General features: G+C 41.3%; 1 protein-coding gene across 1 annotated transcript in view; it reads right to left on the reverse strand.

The window, feature by feature from the left end:
- Nucleotides 1-19,196, reverse strand: part of KIF26B (kinesin family member 26B) — a 905,724-nt gene that overhangs the window by 210,537 nt on the left and 675,991 nt on the right. Inside the window, 1 exon segment of the mRNA XM_029593952.1 lies at nt 6,333-6,595. Coding sequence (XP_029449812.1) covers nt 6,333-6,595 — 263 coding nt within the window.

The following is a 19,196-nucleotide window of genomic DNA, read 5'->3' on the forward strand; positions in this document are numbered from 1 at the left end:
ACTAAAAAATGAAATTTCACATCTATTAGTAAAACTTTGTAACCTATCATTAAAATCATCCAATTTACCTGATGACTTGAGGGTGGCTAATGTAACGCCAATATATAAAAAGGGCTCCAAGAGCAATCCAGGAAACTACAGACCAGTTAGCCTGACTTCAGTGCTAGGAAAAATAGTGGAAAGTGTTCTAAATATCAAAATCACAGAACATATAGAAAGACATGGTTTAATGGAACAAAGTTAGCATGGCTTTACTCAAGGCAAGTCTTGCCTCACAAATCTGCTTCACTTTTTTGAAGGGGTTAATAAACATGTAGATAAAAGTGAACCGGTAGATGTAGTGTTTTTGGATTTTCAGAAGGCATTTGACAAAGTTTCTCATGAGAGGCTTCTAGGAAAAGTAAAAGTCATGGGATAGGTGGCGATGTCCTTTCGTAGATTACAAACTGGCTAAAAGAGAGGAAACAGTAGGATTAAATGGACAATATTCTCAGTGGAAAAGGGTAAACAGTGGAGTGCTTCAGGGATCGGTACTTGGACCCGTGCTTTTCAATATATTTATAAATGATCTGGAAAGGAATACGATGAGGAAGGTAATCAAATTTGCAGATGATACAAAATTATTCAGAGTAATTAAATCACAAGCGAATTGTGATAAATTGCAGGAAGACCTTGTGAGACTTGAAAATTGGCAGATGAAATTTAATGTGGATAAGTGCAAGGTGATGCATATAGGGAAAAATAACCCATGCTATAGTTACACAATGTTAGGTTCTATATTAGGAGCTACCATCAAAGAAAGAGATCTAGGCGTCATAGTGGATAACACATTGAAATCGTCAGTTCAATGTGCTGCAGCAGTCAAAAAAGCATTAGAAAGGGAATGGTGAATAAAACACAAAATGTCATAATGTCTCTATATCGCTCCATGGTGAAACCTCACCTTGAATACTGTGTACAATTCTGGTTGCTGCATCTAAAAAAAGATATAGTTGCAATGGAGAAGGTACAGAGAAGGGCAACCAAAATGATAAAGGGGATGGAACAGCTCCCCTATGAAGAAAGACTAAAGAGGTTAGAACTGTTCAGCTTGGAGAAGAGATGGCTGAGGGGGGGATATGATAGAGGTGTTTAAAATCATGAGAGATCTAGAATGGGTAAATATGAATCGATTATTTACTCTTTCGGATAATAGAAGGACTAGGGGGCACTCCATGAAGTTAGCATGTGGCACATTTAAAACTAATCGACGAAAGTTCTTTTTCACGCAATGCACAATTAAACTCTGGAATTTGTTGCCAGGGGATGTGGTTAGTGCAGTTAGTGTAGCTGGGTTTAAAAAAGGATTGGATAAGTTCTTGGAGGAGAAGTCTATTACCTGCTATTAATTAAGTTGACTTAGAAAATAGCTACTGGTTATTACTAGCATCAGTAGCATCGGATATACTTAGTTTTTGGGTACTTGCCAGGTTCTTGTAGACTGGATTGACCACAGTTAGACCCAGGTCTGACCCAGTATGGTCTGACCCAGGTCTGACCCAGTATGGCATGTTCATATGTTCCTAATGGAGTGCGGTAAATAGTGGAGTGCCCCAGAGATCAGTGTTGTTTAACTTATTTGTTAATGATCTGAAAAGAAAGCAATGAGTGAGGAGATACAATTTGCAGATAACACAAAAATATTCAAGTCATGGAAACACAGGCAGACTGTGAAGAATTTCAGGAGGACCCAGCGAAACTGAGGAGCTGTCATCTAAATGGTAGCTGATTTTTTTATTTATGTAAAGTTTATTAAGTTTTAATCAAAGTATGATACAAAACCAGGAAACTCAGGGAAAAAACAAAAGATTAGAAGGTAACTTTAGCCACACGGGCACACACGTATGTGCATATGCCGGCTTGCGCCAAAGGACATGGTCATTTTATAACATGTGCACATATATGCATGGATGGTATAAAATAGGCTGAATGTGCATATACGCAGAATTTTAAATAAGGTGATGCGAAAATCCAAAATCTACAGGAAAATACTGAACATACACAATATGAAGTTCCTGAGTATGTATGTAGTGGATTAATCCAAAATCTACAGGAAAATACTGAACATAAATATGTATATACGCAGGATATTCATATTGTGTATGTTCAGAATTTTAAATAGTCATGCACATATGCATGCAAATGCTGTGTCTACCGCATAAGTGGGGGGAATTTTATAAGGGATGTACGCCAATGCCGTACCTTGTTTCCCCAGTTCGTTCCCAGTTCGCCCAGTTTAGGGATAGCACTTCCAAACCCCCCTAATTTATTAGCCTCCCTTTCCCCCTGTTAGTCCCAACCCTTAAAACCCCACTGACTAGCCTAGAGTTTTTTGGCTAGTCACGCCATCCATAGCAGTAGTAAAGTTTCACGCCATCCATAGCAGTAGTAAAGTTTCGCGGCAGGGGACCCCCGCCATGCACCTGTGAGCATAAGTATTTACGCGCATATCTCTTGGCCTTCCCCTGATATGCCCCCACCCAGCCCCCACCATGCCCCACCCCTTTTTCTGAACTTTTAACTTGTGTGTGTACCGGGAGATACACAGATATGCTGGCACCTTTTAAAATCTACAATGCGCTCGCTTGTCCAACTTCTGCACATATCTCCTGGCTTTGGCGCGCTGGGTTTTTAAAATTCACCTCAAAGAATATATATTATAAATACTCTTGTAACCTGCTTTCACCCTTGTAAAAGCAGGATGTAAATCCTTTTAAATAAATAAATAAAATACTCATTAAAACTGAACTAAACCTCATTACATTGATAGTATCCAAAGTTGCAGCTAGAGAAACATTTTCCTTTTCACTTGTGTTTACCTAGAGACATCAGGAAACACCTGCACTGTATGTCCACAAAATAAAGACCCTATATTTTTAAAATATTGTTGAAAGAAAATCTCTTTATCGCTAGCTGAAACAAAAGAAACCACCAACATTGATCTAGTTGTAATATTCTCATTTGATGTCTGGCGGAAAAGAGAAAGATCGGAACTAGGAAAAAAAAAGCCTTCAGAAGGATTCTAACAAAGTCCCTCAAGAGAGGCTTCTAAGAAAACTAAAAAGTCATGGGATAGGAGGCAATATCCTTTTGTGGATTACAAGGATTAAATGGTCAGTTTTTACAGTGGAAAAAGGTAAACAGTGGAGTGCCTCCGGGATCTGTACTTGGACCGTGCTTTTTAATATATTTATAAATGATCTGGAAAGGGGTACAATGAGTGAGGTGATCAAATTTGCAGATGACACAAAATTATGCAGAGTAGTTAAATCTCAAGCGGATTGTGATAAACTGCAGGAAGACCTTGTGAGGCTGGAAGATTGGGGGTCCAAATGGCAGATGAAATTTAATGTGGACAAGTGCAAGGTGATGCATATAGGGAAAAATAATCTTTGCTACAATTACACGATGTTATATTCAATATTAGGAGTTACCACCCAGGAAAGAGATCTAGGCGCTATAATGGATAATACATTGAAATCGTTGACTCAGTGTGCTATGGCAATCAAAAAAGCAAACAAAATGTTAGGAATTATTAGAAAGGGAATGGCGAATAAAACAGTGCATGTCATAATGCATCTGTAATGCTACATGGAGAGACCGCACCTTGAATACTATGTGCAATTCTGGTCGACGCATCTCAAAAAAGATATAGTTGCATTGGAGAACATACAGAGAAAGGTGACCAAAATGATAAAGGGGATGGAACGGAAGCCCTATGAGGAAATGCTAAAGAGGTTAGGGCTGTTCAGCTTGGAGAAGAGATGGCTGAGGGGTCTACAAAATCATGAAAGGACTTGAACAGGTTTATATAAATTGGTTATTTACTCTCTCAGACAATAAAATGAGTAGGGGCACTCCATGAAGTTAGCAAGTAGCTCATTTAAAACAAATTGGAGAAAATTCTTTTTCACTCAATGCATATTTAAGCTCTGGAATTCATTGCCAGAGGATGTGGTTAAAGCAGTTAGTGTAACTGGTTTAAAAAAGGTTTGGATAAGTTCCTAGAGGAAAAATCCATAAACTACTATTAATCAATAAGAAATAGTAGCTTGAGATCTATTTAACATTTGGGTGCTTGCCAGGTACTTGTGACTTGGATTGGCCACTGTTGGAAACAGAAACCTGGGCTTGATGGACCCTTGGTCTGACCCAGTATACCATGCAAGAAATATGTTTTAAGTTATAGCTCTGTTTTAATAGCTGCTTTATATAAGATTTAATTTGTATTAGTTGCTTTGTATAAGATTTAAACTATTATTCTTGTTCCATATATAACGCTCTGGCGTATGTTTTTGTTCTCTGTACACCGACGCGATATCTCTGATGAGCGGCGGTATATAAAAACCAATAAATAAATAAATAAATAAATAAATGTCTTTTGTTCTTATGTTCTACAGAGCCTGATACTCTCTTTTTATCATGCAGTTAGTAGCAAGTAGAAAGAAAAAAGATTTATCAGAAAAAAATTGCAGATCCTCAATTGCATATTTTTTTAAATAATACCAGACAACTACGTTTTAGGAAGTTCAGCAAGTGCAGAGTCTTAATCTACTCTGAAGAACTTCACACTTGTAATGTAGACTCAAATTGTCCTTAATTCTTGAAGCTATCGATAATTGTATATTAGATATTACTCCAGATTAAAAAGCAAGATTAGACTAAACATATCCCTGTCTATTGTCCACCTCAATCAACTCAGTGGAGAACTGACATAACTGAGACACAGAAATAGAAACTGTAGTCTCTATAAGTGAAACAATTCTCAACATATCTTTAAGAGAAATGTTTCCATGTTCATTAGATAAATCCATCATAGCCCCATCTAAGGGCTGGGGAGTTCAAACATTTTCAGGATTGGAACAATGAATCCTTTCCAAACCAGTTAAGGAAACAATAGGCAGCAGAAATGAAGAAACCTCAATAACAGGAAATTGAGGCTTCACCACTAAACCATCATTCCCCACTGAAATAGATGAAATGATGGAATCAAGACTTGTGATATCAATTCCTCTATTGCTCAGGAAATCAGGGGGTGGGTGGATGAGCTTGTACTTCAGGGTTCAAGGATGTTTCACCCACTTAATTACTCAAGGCAGCCCGCAGTGGTGAGTTGGGTCGATATACATACAGATCTATGGGACCAGTCTGCCCAATTGCAATTCTTCTGCTTTGAGTAGATAAGCATATAAATTCCCATACTCAACCCAACAGCATGTCTTTTACCTGAACTTTCCATCCCTTTCCTACTATTACAGTCCCAAGCATCCCCAAAATCTGTTAAAATTCTGATCTCCTCTACCTTCTCTAGTATACCATTTCAAGCCTTATCCTCTTTCTCTATGATTTTTACAAGACCAACACTGAATCCAATACCCAGGTGCAGCCTCCATTTCCTGGTATCAAGGTTGATTCATCTCTGCCTACTGTTGCCAATTACATCTACTAAAACTAGCAAAACCATTGCCCAAAACATCTGGCTTCCTCATGCTCACTGAAGTTTGGGATTTAACCATGATCACTTCATGCATTTTTCTGGGAAGTGTAGACTGTTAGGTTCATAACCAGCTTCTATGCAGGTTACCCCTCAGCTTGTGGTGCCATTTGTTCATGCTTCCACTGTTTGTTTTTTGCAAGTAAGGATCCTGTGCTTATCCCATAACCTTCTGAAGTCTGTTACAGTTTTAGCTTCCACCACTTATTCCAGGAGGACATTCTAAGCATTCACTACACATTCCATGGAAAAACTGTTTCCGGTTGTTATTCCTGAATCTAATTACTTCGAGCATTTAAAAGTGTTTATTCAGTCCTCCCAAGGCAAAGGAACGAAAAGGCCTTTTTCTGATAGCCCATGAGGTTGCAAACTATGCGGGTGGTTCTAATGTGCATACTTTATGCACATTTTCAAAGTCAAACTACAAATCTTGTTTCTCTTTAAAAATCATTAAACTTGCGTGCTTTGCATCTATTTAAGCAGACAGTGGTGGGAAGGGGGCAAAACACCATGCATACTTTTATAAATCAAGTGTACACAAGCGGTTTTCCTCCCCTAACCAAAATGAGCCCGCAGGAATGTATCTTTTTCGTGCAACGCACGCTACGGAGACTACATGTAATTTTAGCTGCCTTTGATAAGGGCGATTTTCAGGCACATCGTTTTACCTGTGCAAATACCTTTGAAAACCAGCCCCCTCGTTACACGGAATTAAAATCCAAGAACGTCAGATAGTAGGTTTCTTATATCACAAGCTAGTTTTCATCAGAAAGCTTTAGAATCCACCCCAAGTGTTTACCTGCATTCCACAGATTGGGTCCTCACAAAGATAGACACCTGGGGACTGGCCATCCTGAAGGCTGCCAGTAGCTACCTCAGACAGCAAATCCTTCAGGTTCTCTTCTCTTCCCCATACTTCCACTGCTGAAACTCGGACTGAGAAGCGGGCCCCTGTCTTTTCTTTCCGTTCATTGATCAACTTAAAGAGCCATGAGATAGCACAGGGGATTATTCCCAGGTTCTGCATGGAATCATCTTTCCCCATCATGGTGTACGACTTTCCTAACAGTCAGGAAGGAAAAAGAAAAACAAACAAGTTTCAGTCACGGTTTGCTCTCAGCCTTCAGTGAAGTAACATTTAGGAAAACCCCCTGAAAATTCTTCTTTTCATATGTAACAGTGACAAAACAGCAATACCAATAAAAAATGCAATGGAACTGACATGCATGCAGTATTCAAAAGGTGAAAAATAAGAACTAAACAAGTAGGACACAAAAATAAAGCTAGCCCATTAGTTTTCTTGCACAGTTGTGAACCAGGGCACCTTTTGGACACGTCTCTTGACTTCAAGAAGGAAAAAAAACCACACAAAAATAAACTTGGCCAAGCTACAACTTCTGCAGTGAGCACTGTGGGATGTTTCCCCAAAAGGAATAAAGGTGACGATCACTCAGAGGTCCAGCAGTGATTGATGCACAAGAATTTGCTTCCACAATTCCTTGTTAAAATGCATAAAGAAGAAAGCTTCTATGAGCAATTTTCTTTCTTTTCGTCAGGGTACACAGGCTCAGCAAGGGTTCAGGTACTATGACGAATGCAGCAGTGGCTTTCCAGCAAGCTTCAAGCTGATGAATTATGAAGAAAACAACTTTTCTCCTCAGGGTGCATCACAGTATATCTTGCTACTGTATATATATTTAGGAGAGCATTTCAAAGCAGTCAATCTTTTTAAGCTGGCCAGGCCAAAACTCCATAAGTATATGCAGGGTTCAGGAAAATTCATAAATGTCAAAGCAGACTTATCTGCATCAGTCCATGGGAAAACAGTACCTAAAGACTTTTGCCCAATGTGTGCCATCTGAAAATCACCATCCCTATGTGGTAAACAGCGTTTTCATAATGCTTGGATCTATCTCTACATTTATGTTTGATCTGCCTGCCCAAATTCAAAAGTGGGGCTTCCAGGATCACCAAATGAATCTGTTTTTTTCCAGATATAAGTCGATCCAGTCCTCGTTTAACCCTGCTGCATGCATGGATTTGTAGTTCTGATTTCTCTTAAAAAAAAAAAAAAGCAGGACTACATCTCCCAGCCTGCAGTGGGGCCAGCTGACAACCCTAGGGTCCCACTGTGAAGAGGCTGATAGGTTCTTTGCACAAAGCTAAAAAAAATTGCAGACAAGCCCAACCCCAACATTAGTTGTGTTACCAGTAAAATCATTTGAGAAGGAGTTTATGCTAGTGTCTTGCATGGCACTCTGCCTCTCCATAAGGTACCTTTTTATTTAATGTCTAAGATATATATTATTTTATAGCATTTTAATAAAAAAAAAGTTTCTCTACAGCTAGTGGCTTTAAGCATTCTTATTTTCTGAGAACCATAAAATGGGAGAAACTTTCATAGCCATCCTAAAATTAGCATTAGCAAGCACCCTTGTAGGCATCTCTTCAGCACATAGGGACCTTCATTTTCAGTTTTTTTTTTCCTTGGAATTTACCAGCGTTTATGATATCAAACAAAATGGGAGAAAAATCAGTGGAAAAGAATTTGGCATTTTCCACTGATTTCCTTCCAATTTCGTTAGAAAAACCATTGATAAATTCCAAAGAAAAATAAAATAAAAACTGAAAACAAAGGTTCCTAAACACGGGCTACTAAGAACAGAGCAGAGCTGGCACAGACCTCCATTCCTCCCTCTTTCCCTTCCCGTCCGTCCGTCCCCCCCCAGGGGGGACCTTGACGCCTTACTGCTAGCCCCTAACCCTTTCCTTGGTAACTGAATGGGAGAAGCAGAAGAACTGAGTGAACACAGTGCCTAAGTGAGCAAGTGTAAACTCACAATCCCTGCAGTGGTCCCACCCCATTTTTCGTATGGGCTTCCTTTTGGAAGGCAGACCTTCTAGAGAGGTTAGGCCATTACAGGGCCTGTGAGCACATGCTGCTCATGGACTGCAAATTGTTGATTATGATCATTGATCACTATTTTTACTTAACAGACTACTAATAATTGGAAGAGCAACTGTGGGTAGACAGATCAAAATAATTATGAGTATGGATGATTGATGGTGGTATGCTCTGGCTTAGATGGTTATTTAGTTGGTCAATAATCACTACTATAAATGTAGGAGAATTGGTATAGATGTTTTTTTTAATAAAATACTTGGCGTTTCCTGAGTATATATGTTTTATTGTATTTTATGTGATATTGTTTTTATGTTTTGGAATGTAATTTCAGGCTGATAGTCAGTGCTACTTAGCCAGATAAGTAGTGACCTATTCAGCTAAGTGGCGGCCACAGAATATCTTCTTACTTTCAGCAGCTGCCAGCTGGAAAAGCCACTTATCTTGCTATATAATTAGCCAGATATCTAGTGGGTGGGCAATGGGTGGATCAAAGCGACACTTTGATCACCAATTGGTTACGTTAATTGGATAAGTGAGTCTTGCCATAGAGCAGGTCTAACTTAGGCCCAGATTCATCAAATTGCTATTTGTCTTCACAGGACGCATCCCACTATTGTGGGGGCTGTTGACACGATAGTGCGGCCTTGCTCCCAAAAATACATCCCGGCTCCATGGCACATCCTTTTGTGTCACTGTCCACCCAAAAATTAGCCACAACCAAATGGGGAGGTTGGGTGGGGGTCATTGCTGACCCCCATTTCAACCCAGGGCCGCTAGTCGAAGCAGCCCCGACACCCCAAAAAAACAAAATAAAAGCATGCACGTGGCAGTGGCCTCCCTGAAACACAATCCACTCTCCCTCCTGGCCCCCCAAACTGCCATCAGCCAAAGATCCCCCCAACCCCCCTGACTATCATCAACCAAAGATGACTCTGCCGCATGCATGCTTTTAACTTTATTTGTATTTTGGGTGAGTTGGGGCTGCCTTGACCAGAGGCCCCGGTTTGAAATGGATGTCAGAAATGACCCCTGCTCAATCTCCCCATTTGGCCACATTTTATTCCCTACTACTTTAAATGTGCAGCAGGAGCCTCGGGCCCCACATTAGGATCTTGAGCATCCCGCCACACATCTAACAACATGCCAGGGAGGTGCAGTTATTTTATCTTGGCTGACCACCTACTCAATTAGCCATGATAAAATATTAGCATAGAAATGCCTAGTAAAAACCTTCTTTGCATGCATTTGCATTATTTATGCATACAAATAGCAGGCAAAGAAAGTCATTTATAATAAGGGAGGGTATCTAGATGGGGCATTCATAATATTGCAATTATCACACGATATACGTGATATTACACATGTTAGAGCCTTTTATTGTGCATTAGGGCCCTAATGCAATTTGATGAATGACCCTATTAGCCGGATATAATTTATCCAGATAAGTAGTGCCAAATATGGGGATATTCAGCAGTATACCCGTGCAGTTGAATATCCCATGTAAGTTAGCTGGATAAGTCTTATCTGGCTAAATTACATAGATGTTCTATTTTGAATATCTACCTTTTTATTTTATGTATTCTTGCCCTAGACCTACAGGGAGGGATGAGTTATAAATATGAATGAATGAATAAATAAATAAATAAGTTATCAGGCAATAGATAACCTAATAGAATGAGATTAATCAGTTATCAGAGCCAGCACTTCTGCATCCATGCTGCTGAGAGCCTGCCCCAAAGACTATCTCTCTCCCAACCTGTGCTTGTTGTGAGCACCCCCTATGTAACGAGGACTTCATTTTTGCCACACTAGATTTTCTCTGACAAAAGTAGGGAATTTTTACCATTCTTTAAGACCATCCCTAAGATTTTCTTTTTCCCACCAAGGAGTGCTGGGATTTGTCCAGCTCAGGCTGTCTGAGCATGAGCAGTGTGGTTGGAGGTTTTCTTTGATTGAATGTAGATTACTTTTGGGAAGGAAGAAGGTGTGTTCTTTGGTGGATCCCAGTAGGCCCCACAGCCTGCACTATTGGGATAATTCAAGCATAGAAGCTCTGCTAGAGCCTTTACAGAACTGGACAATTCTGTCTTGTGGAAGAAAAGAACAAAGAGGATTTTTTTGTCTTTAAGAAAGTTGGCTATTCTTTGGACTAGCTCCTAGCTCAAAAAGCAAACCTTGCTATCTAAGGGGACTGGACAGTGAATTGCTGTGTCCTGCACAGTGGGGACTGTGGTTTCACAGAGTAAGAACTCAGTTTTGAAATCAGTGATTTTTAGGAGAAGTTAGTTTCTTGTGCAGTCCCTCCTACTAAATTTTGCCCTGTTGGCCAGCAGTTTAGGATTTTTGCATTATTTGAGGTCCTCCCCTTTCCTTTATGCCATCTTTTCATGGCTTGTGTCTCAGTGATGTAAAGTTTCCTTTGTGGTTTCTACCTTAAAGGACTGATCAGGGTCTTTCTGTTCCACTGCTGGATCGACCTAGGTGTTGGAGAAGTAAAGTAGTAGGAGTGGTGAGAGGAGAGCAATTTTGAGAAGATTTTTTAGAAGTGAAGAGTTTGGTTATTGCTATCTGATGGACCCATTCTTGATAGAAGAGCAAATCCCCATCTCTGGAATAACTGAGTTCTTGGGGTTCTTCCCTCTTTGCACTCAGTTAACACACAAAAATAAGGGTCTATAATTGTGAGGAGAGTTTTGAGAAACATCTATTTTCAAACCAACTAAGGGCTCTAAGGGTCTCCCTCAGTTTATGATTGTGAATGAGAACAATCATCCCACTCTTTACGGAGCAGGGATAGTGGAGACTGGGTCAGTTGGAAGAAGAGGAGTGGCTAGAAGATGCATCATGGATAAGTAAACCGCTGGCTTTCTTGCTGTGATTTTTATTTTGCTCTTTATGATTTTTGCAATTCTATTTTGGATTATCTTGTTTAGTTAAAGTAAAATGTTTTTTCAGTTGAACACTGGAATCCATCCTTTTACTGCAAGAATACATTGTACTTCAGAGCAGATCAGTCGCTATGAGTACCCACTGACCAGTAGGTTGACTATTGACCTCAATGTTTTGTTCCATTTCTGTACCAGGGTCCCTGGAGATGTAACCCCGTCGGAAGAACCTTGGCACCGCAGTGGCTGTGTGTTTTTTCCTTTGAAGGAGAAAGATAGGCCCTGGGGTCCTATTACACGTAGAAGGAAGGAGATATTTTTTCCATCAGCATCTCCCTGCCTATTTTATAGAAGAGAGTTTTCTTTTTTTTTTTTATCACTAGTGGAAGAGACTTTGGACATTGACTCAGAGGCTGAACATGGATAGGAAGACTGTAGCACCTGAAGTTGTCATTCATCTTTTATTAATGATGGTTTTGCTATTCTGAATTCTATTTTTTTAAGTTACAGTACTTTTTTTTTTTTTATTGAACATTACTCCATGTCGCTTCTTGTTTTCTTCAGCCTGGGAACCAACATACTGAGAACTGCTGAGATCTACAAGTGTGAGTAGTATTGGAAGAGTGGCTGAAAGGAGCAGCAAAAGACTGTACAGGATACCTGCCCCTAAGAGCCTAGAGCCCCAGAGGCTTGTCCTCCTCCTCCCTGCTACTTGGACTCTAGCATCCCAGTGGCAGGCTACTGCAGAGAATGGTAAGAAAAGTGAGAGGTTTGGGACAGTGAATATGACACCTGTATTAGGGACCTCTATCCAAGACATGTATCCTGGCTAGAGGAAAGGCCCCCATGGGCAGGTTTTGCGCTATGGGCCTTAATCTGCCTGCTTCTTTTTTCGGTTATAGCACTGTAATACAATGGATTCAGATTTTAGTCTACTGTCTGTTAGGACCAGCTGGAGTCAGGCACACCTTGGAGGTACTGTTCTCGCTAAGCTGTGCATGTCTGCATGTGCACACAGATCGCAAACCCTGCAACAAACAGCAAAATATAGTGCATACAAGAAATCCCAATATTTTTTGCGTTACACTGGCTTGTAACGCACAATTTTGAACTCAGCCTATATAAAGTTGCACCAAAGAAAATCTCTGCACGTATAGCCCTGTCAAAAATTAGAGGGATCAATGCTTGGAGGTAACATGCTTGATCCCAGGAAGGGAAAATAAACAGCGGCCACTACAGGCCACAGAGAGTGGCAATAGGGATTGTCTTGGGGGAGACTTTTCTCTAGCTCTTATGGTCACCTGGGCATGCCATGTAGAGCAGGGATTTACAAAGAAGGGTTAAAGTGAAGAAAAAAAACTTTTGTCACAACCAGGCAACAATATATGGAAGAGTTGCTTTCATTTTGGATAAATGGTAAAAAATGTAAACTAACCCTAGATTGGATTTTTCCCACTGGGAATGATTTAGTGTGCATGAAATAATAGGACCGGGTATTTTGTTATTTATATCCCAATTTTATCATAATGCTTTAATTTGATCTTAGATCTTGGGCCAGTAAATGCTATCTGGTGTGAAATATAGACTGTAGACAGGGTTTAGATATCTGACCATGAATAATGATTTTCTGGTACATCATCTGAGAAAATATTCAGAACATTTGATCCAATGGACGTTACTTATTGAGGGATTTTGACATAGGCACAAAATGAGAAAATACTTAGCAATCTGGCATAACAGATTAAAATCTATGTATAAGCAAACATTAAATGTTCTTCATCAAATCAGAAAGCACATTCCAAGACAGCAATGCTATTATGAAAAGCAACTCTGATCTTAATTGCTTTTCAACAGCAAAATTGTGAACACAACAAAATCATTGGAAAGGGAATTGCAAAAATGTTTTTTCTAAATAATGTAATCACTTTAAATATAGAAGAGCTAGGCTAGAAATTTCATCTGCAGACTAGGTACAACTAATCAAAATGTCTAAGTACGTGACTTAAATGCCCAAATTTCTTTTAAACCAGGCAGTAAGTATCCCTACTGCACTGCATAAAAACATACAAAGGCAATTATATAACGTGTCTACTTAAGAAAAGATTTTTTAAAAGTCGTGCACATAAAAACCAGCACATACTCGCATACATGCTATTTTAGAAACCTCAAAGATACAAGTGTAAGTAAGGGTTCAGGAGTAAATTTCTGCATGTGAAAAAGGGGCGGGCCAGGGGCATTGCAGGGCAGGGCCAACATTTACATGTGAAAGTTGCTATTTTATAAGCAATTTATGTTGCAGCCCCGACCGCCTCCCCCACGATCGGGGTTGGGGCCTCCTACCTTCGCTCCGGACCGCGGAGAGGAACGCCAGGGTCCCGGCCCGGTAGGCCGCATAGCTGCGGCGTCTCCACGTGGGAGACGCCGCCGAGTCCGTCGCTGACTCCGCCCCCCTCGCATGCTACGCACACGCGCGAGAACGGGGCATTTAAAGGTCCAGCACCCGGAAGTGCTGGACAGCCCCCTGGATGACGTCAGACGCCGGCAGAGTATATTAGGCCGGCGTCTGACTCAGGAACTTCGCCTTGCAACGAGGTCCCTCTCCTGAGAGTCTAGTTGCCATCCTGTTCCTGTCTTCAGCTGATCTCCTGGTTCCTGACGCTTCCTGCTCGCTGCCTGCCTCGACCTTGGACCTGCTTCTTGCTTCGTCTGCTCCAGCCATCCCTTCTTCTGCTGATTCCTGGTTCCTGACTCCGGTTTGCTCCTGACGCTTCCTGCTCGCTGCCTGCCTTGACCTTGGACCGGCTCTTACTTCTTCTGTTCCAGCCTCGTAAGTCCCAGCGGCCCAGATCCCTACGGGCCCCTCCGGGGGGGATCCGGGCTCTGGGTGAAGCCCTCCCGGTCCCACCTGCCTGTGGCCGCCTAGTCCCAGTGGTCCGGATCCCTACGGGCCCCTCCTGGGGGGATCCAGGATCTCCTGGGTGAAGACATCGCCAGGCCTCCAGCCTTAATCTGCCTCCCGGCCTGCCCGTAGGAACTCTCCTTTCACCAGGCCGGCCCAAGGGTCCACTGCATCTTCCTGGTGCAACAATTTATGCATGTAAATTTGGCAGCTTACTCGTGGATATTTACACCTGCTCGGTATCTGGAGTAAGTGATAGTAAAGATCTTAAAAGTCACATACTGATTGGGTGAGGGGTCTGGGTGAAATAGGAGGAGCTGAGGCTGAAGAGCCAGGAGGGTCTCCATGACCTGCAGATGGACTGGGCAAACTGGTAGCCTAATTGGTAAAACTGGTAATTTCATTAGGGCACGCACGTTAGAAAATTTCCTGATTTAATGGCGTTAAACTCAACTTACAGGGCGTAAATGCATGCAAATTACACAGGTAAAATTTCCATGAGTATATTTTTAAAGTTAGACATAAAAATATGCGAGTATTGTAGTTGACTTATCTGGCTAAGTAGCGGCTTTGTGCTACTTGGCTAGATAAGTCTTGAAAATGGCACTTATCTGGAAAAAGATCCAACTTCTTCAGCTAAGTAGCAGCAAAGTCACTACTTAGATAAGTCTAAAAAGCCCTACTTATCCAGATATCTGACATAGCACCTGATTCACTAAAGGGTAGATTTTAAAAGATGCGCTGATTTTAAACGCATGTTATAAAATTGGGTGGCCACGCGCACATGTGCACCAGATTTTACAATCCATGCATGCATGTGTGGGCGGCGCACGCACAGGGGGTGAATTTTTGCAAATTACGCATGCGACGCAATCAGGCCTTCCCCAATTCCCTCCCAGTCTGCTACAATTAAGGAGAGGCCTGGGAGGGAGCATCCCTACCCCCCCCCTACCTAAACTCCCTCCCTCTTTCCCTCTCCCTCCCCACCCCCTAAACCTGTCCCAGTGACTTACATTTCTTTTGTTTTGAAAATGCGCGCAGGGCCCGGCCACATGCATAAGTACTGATTTTTACGCGTGCCGGGCTTTTAAAATTCAGCTGTGAGGTTTTTCCAATAGACACAAAATGGGAAAAAAGCCTTAATGCATCTGTCCCATAGTTGAATAATTTGTGATTTTAAGACTTCGGCTATGCTGCCACTTTGCAGATAAATCAGAATGTATCTGAATAAGTGCCACTTCTTAGCCACGTAAGTTGGAACTTATCTGGATAAGTGAAAGATGTATTTTTATGTTTTTTTACATGCACACGCAAGTTGCAGTGTATATTTGCATGTATTTTATAACCTGCATATTTATTTTATTTGTTTGTTTGTTTATTTAAGCATGTTATATACCATCAGTCCAAAAGAAGATCACAACAGTTTACAAAAGCAACATTCACATTATAGGTCAACAGAACACTGTGTTGTCTTTGGACAATTTATGTCACTCATTATTTCTTGTACATTCTTCTAACATTAACTATGCTTGTAATATTTTATTTCTCTGCATATTCATATATAATGTTAGATCATATGCATTTTTGAAGAGCCAGGTTTTCAGCTCATATTTGAATCTCTTTCTTTCTGTTAGCATACTAACATTTCTGGTAGAGAATTCCACAGTTTGGAGCCTGCTATGGAAAACATTTGGTCTCTTATTTGTGTTAGATGGGCAGTTCGCGTTGTGGGCACAGTTAGTAGCTCTTTATTTTGCGATCTTAGTGTTTGCTGTGGTGTGTATGCTTGGAGATTCACATATATTAAGCCAGGGTTTCTGTCGTTGATTATGTTAAAAATTAAAGTTAGAACTTTATAATGGATTCTGGCTTGTATTGGCAGCCAGTGCAGGGCTATCAGGAATGGGGTGATATGATCAAATTTACTTGTCCTTAATAGAAGCCTTGCAGAGGCATTTTGTAGTAACTGTAGTGGTTTTAGAAGTCCAGAGGATAGGCCTAGTAATAGGGAGTTGCAGTAATCTATATTTGAGAAAATTAGTGTTTGTAAAACAGTGCAGAAGTCCTGGAATATTAATAATGGTTTCAACCGATGTAATATTCACAGCTTGGAGCACCCAGTTTTAATTAATTTGTTTATGTGCTTTTTCATAATGATGTTCTCATTGATCTGTATTTCTAGGTCTCATACTTGTTCTGAGGGTGTGATCTGAAAATAACCCAGGTCTAGGAGTGGCAGTTTAATTGTGGAGGCGTTTCTCCTTAGCCATACGATTTCAGTTTTCTTGGTGTTTAGTGTTAGTTTAAACTTACCAGTTCTTGCTGTATTGCCTTCATGTATATTGACTGTGTTAACGCTGTATTTTCAATTGATTTGGCGAAAGGAATGTAGAATTGTATGTCATCAGCGTATAAGAAGAAGTTGATTCCTAGATTTGCTAGTAGCATACACAAAGGAAGCATGTAAATGTTGAAAAGTGTTGCTGATAGTGCTGAGCTCTGGGGGACAGCTGTATCAATAGGAAAAGTGTCAGATATGTGGTTGCCCAGTTTGACTTGGAATGTCCTATCAGCTAGGAAGGAAGAGAACCATTTGAGAACACTTCTGTCTATTCCAATTTTTATGATCTGATGGCAAATCAGGGTATGGTCCACAGTGGCTGCTTTTACGTCTATTGGAATCAGGTGTTACGGTCCCAGTCGCGAGTGCCGCGACCAGGCCCTTACCTCCACATTCCTGGACCTGTTCCCGTTTCTGTTGGCAAAGTTCATGGCCTGCTCGGTGGCGTCCCCATGGGGGCAACGCCGCCGGGGAACCTCCGATGGACGCCCTGCTCCTAGGCGCGCGCGTGCGTAAGTTGGATGCCTTTCTAGGCCCGTTCCCACCATTGGTGACTCCGCCCAATTCCTGACGTCAGACGCCGTGGCCTTGATAAGCCGGCCGCGGACACTCTGTCTTCGCCTTGCAATGGGCTTACCTTGTGGTTCCCAGTCGCTCCGTGCCCCGGAGTGGGTTGCCTTCCTGAACTCGCTCCGTTCCTGCAATCTACAGTACCTGCCTGGTTCCTGCCTGGTTCCTGCCTGCTTGCTACTGTTCCTGCCTGGTTCCAGTTCCCGAGTCCAGCTACAGTTCTGTCCGGTTCCAGTTCACCAGCCTGCCTGCTCCTGTCTCGGATCCACCACTCGCCTAAGTCCCAGCGGCTGGGTTCCTACGGGCTCCTCCCGGGGGGGGGCTCCGGCTTCCAGGGGTGAAACCTCACCTAAGTCCCAGCGGCTGGGCTCCTACGGGCTACTCCCGGGGGAGCACCAGCTTCCAGGGTGAAGAGCATCGTCCACATCCTGCCTGACATCTGCCTCCCGGCCTGTGTTTACCTAGAGACAGCTGAACACCTTTCCCAGTCTCTTACAGGTCGGCCCAAGGGTCCACTAAACTGAGACATCACAACACCAGGATATAAAATTCATCATTGTCAAACCCCTGTAGTACAGGGTCAATTAAAGATAGTAGTAGAGTTTCTGTTGAGCGATCTTTTCTGAATCCAAATTGGTTTGGGAATAGAATATCATTGTCTTCTAGGTGGTTTTCCAATTGAGATAACACTGCCATTTCTCGAACTTTTGCGATAAAAGGTAAGTTGCATATTGGTCTATAATTATCCCAATCTTCAATTCTGCCTGTTTTGTTTTTTAGGATTAGTTTGATCACAGCTTGTTTCGCCCTATATGGGGCCAATCCTTCTGAGAGCAAGTAGTTGATTATGGTTGCGATTGGAGTGATTACGTCGTGTAATATTTTCAGGGAACTCGTCTGGTTTGGGACTAGTGGGTGGATAGCTGGCTTAATTTTGGTACTGATTTATTTCCATTTTAGTGACTATGTCGAATGTGTTCCATTTAGGTTGCACATGCTCTTCTTCAGGTTCTTTAGTCGAGCAAGTTGAGAATTGTGTTTTTAACTTGTTGATTTTATCTATTAATGAGGTGGCATATTCATTGCAGGCATTCTTTGAGAAGTTATAGTTACTTGAGATGGATGATGATGGGTCTTTGATTAGATGTTTTATGGTTTCGAAGAGTAATTTGGAATTAAATATTACTCCGTGAATCCGTTTTGCATAGTAGTCTTTTTTTGTTTTATTGATTTGTTCATGGTATTTTGGTAGGAGGAATCTGTATTTTCCTAGGGATTCTGTCAATGGGCATTTTCACCATTGTTTTTCAAATTTTATCAGTGTCTGTTTGGTTCATCTTAGCTCTTCGTTGTACCATGGTTTCTTTTGTTTTGAGGTATTCTGTACATTTTGGATCATTTTTGTCTGTATTGGGCTTAGGTTATTTGCAATATCAATGATGATTCTTTCCCAGGAGTCAAAGGCTAAGGACGCATATATCATATTCATGCAGGTTATAAAATAAAGGTGTAGTTTATCAGAAGCTCACATACATGCGTACATGAACCTATGTCGTCCAGAACCTATGACGTCCAGAACCTATGCTCATGTTTTTACTCATCAATAAGAAATTTCTCCCTCCTCCCCCCCTCCACGAACAACCTTCCTTCCCCCTCCCCCCCCATTAGCAAACCTCCCTCCCCATGTGCTAGTCTCGCTCTAATAGTGCATACTGCTACTGTTCCTAGTTATGTTATGTTATATTATCCAAGTTGTTCACTCCCTTGTTCATTGTAACACATATGTTGTCATTGTTTTCTACTTGTTATAATGTAAACCGGAGTGATAAGTAATTCTGTTACCTGAATTTCGGTATAAAAAAAGTTATAAATAAATAAATAAATACATGGGGGCACATGCAGCTGTTTGAAAGTTATACATTATAGTACACTTGACAATGGAGAGGAAAGATTTAAAATCCACTGCCTGACCAATAGCAAAATCCAGATATTTTTCTGAACAAGACACATCACTGCGTTTAAAGTGAGCATAAGAAAACAGAGATTGGTCACTTTAAAATCAG

Source organism: Rhinatrema bivittatum, chromosome 3, assembly GCF_901001135.1.
Source record: "Rhinatrema bivittatum chromosome 3, aRhiBiv1.1, whole genome shotgun sequence".
Lineage (NCBI taxonomy): Eukaryota > Metazoa > Chordata > Amphibia > Gymnophiona > Rhinatrematidae > Rhinatrema > Rhinatrema bivittatum.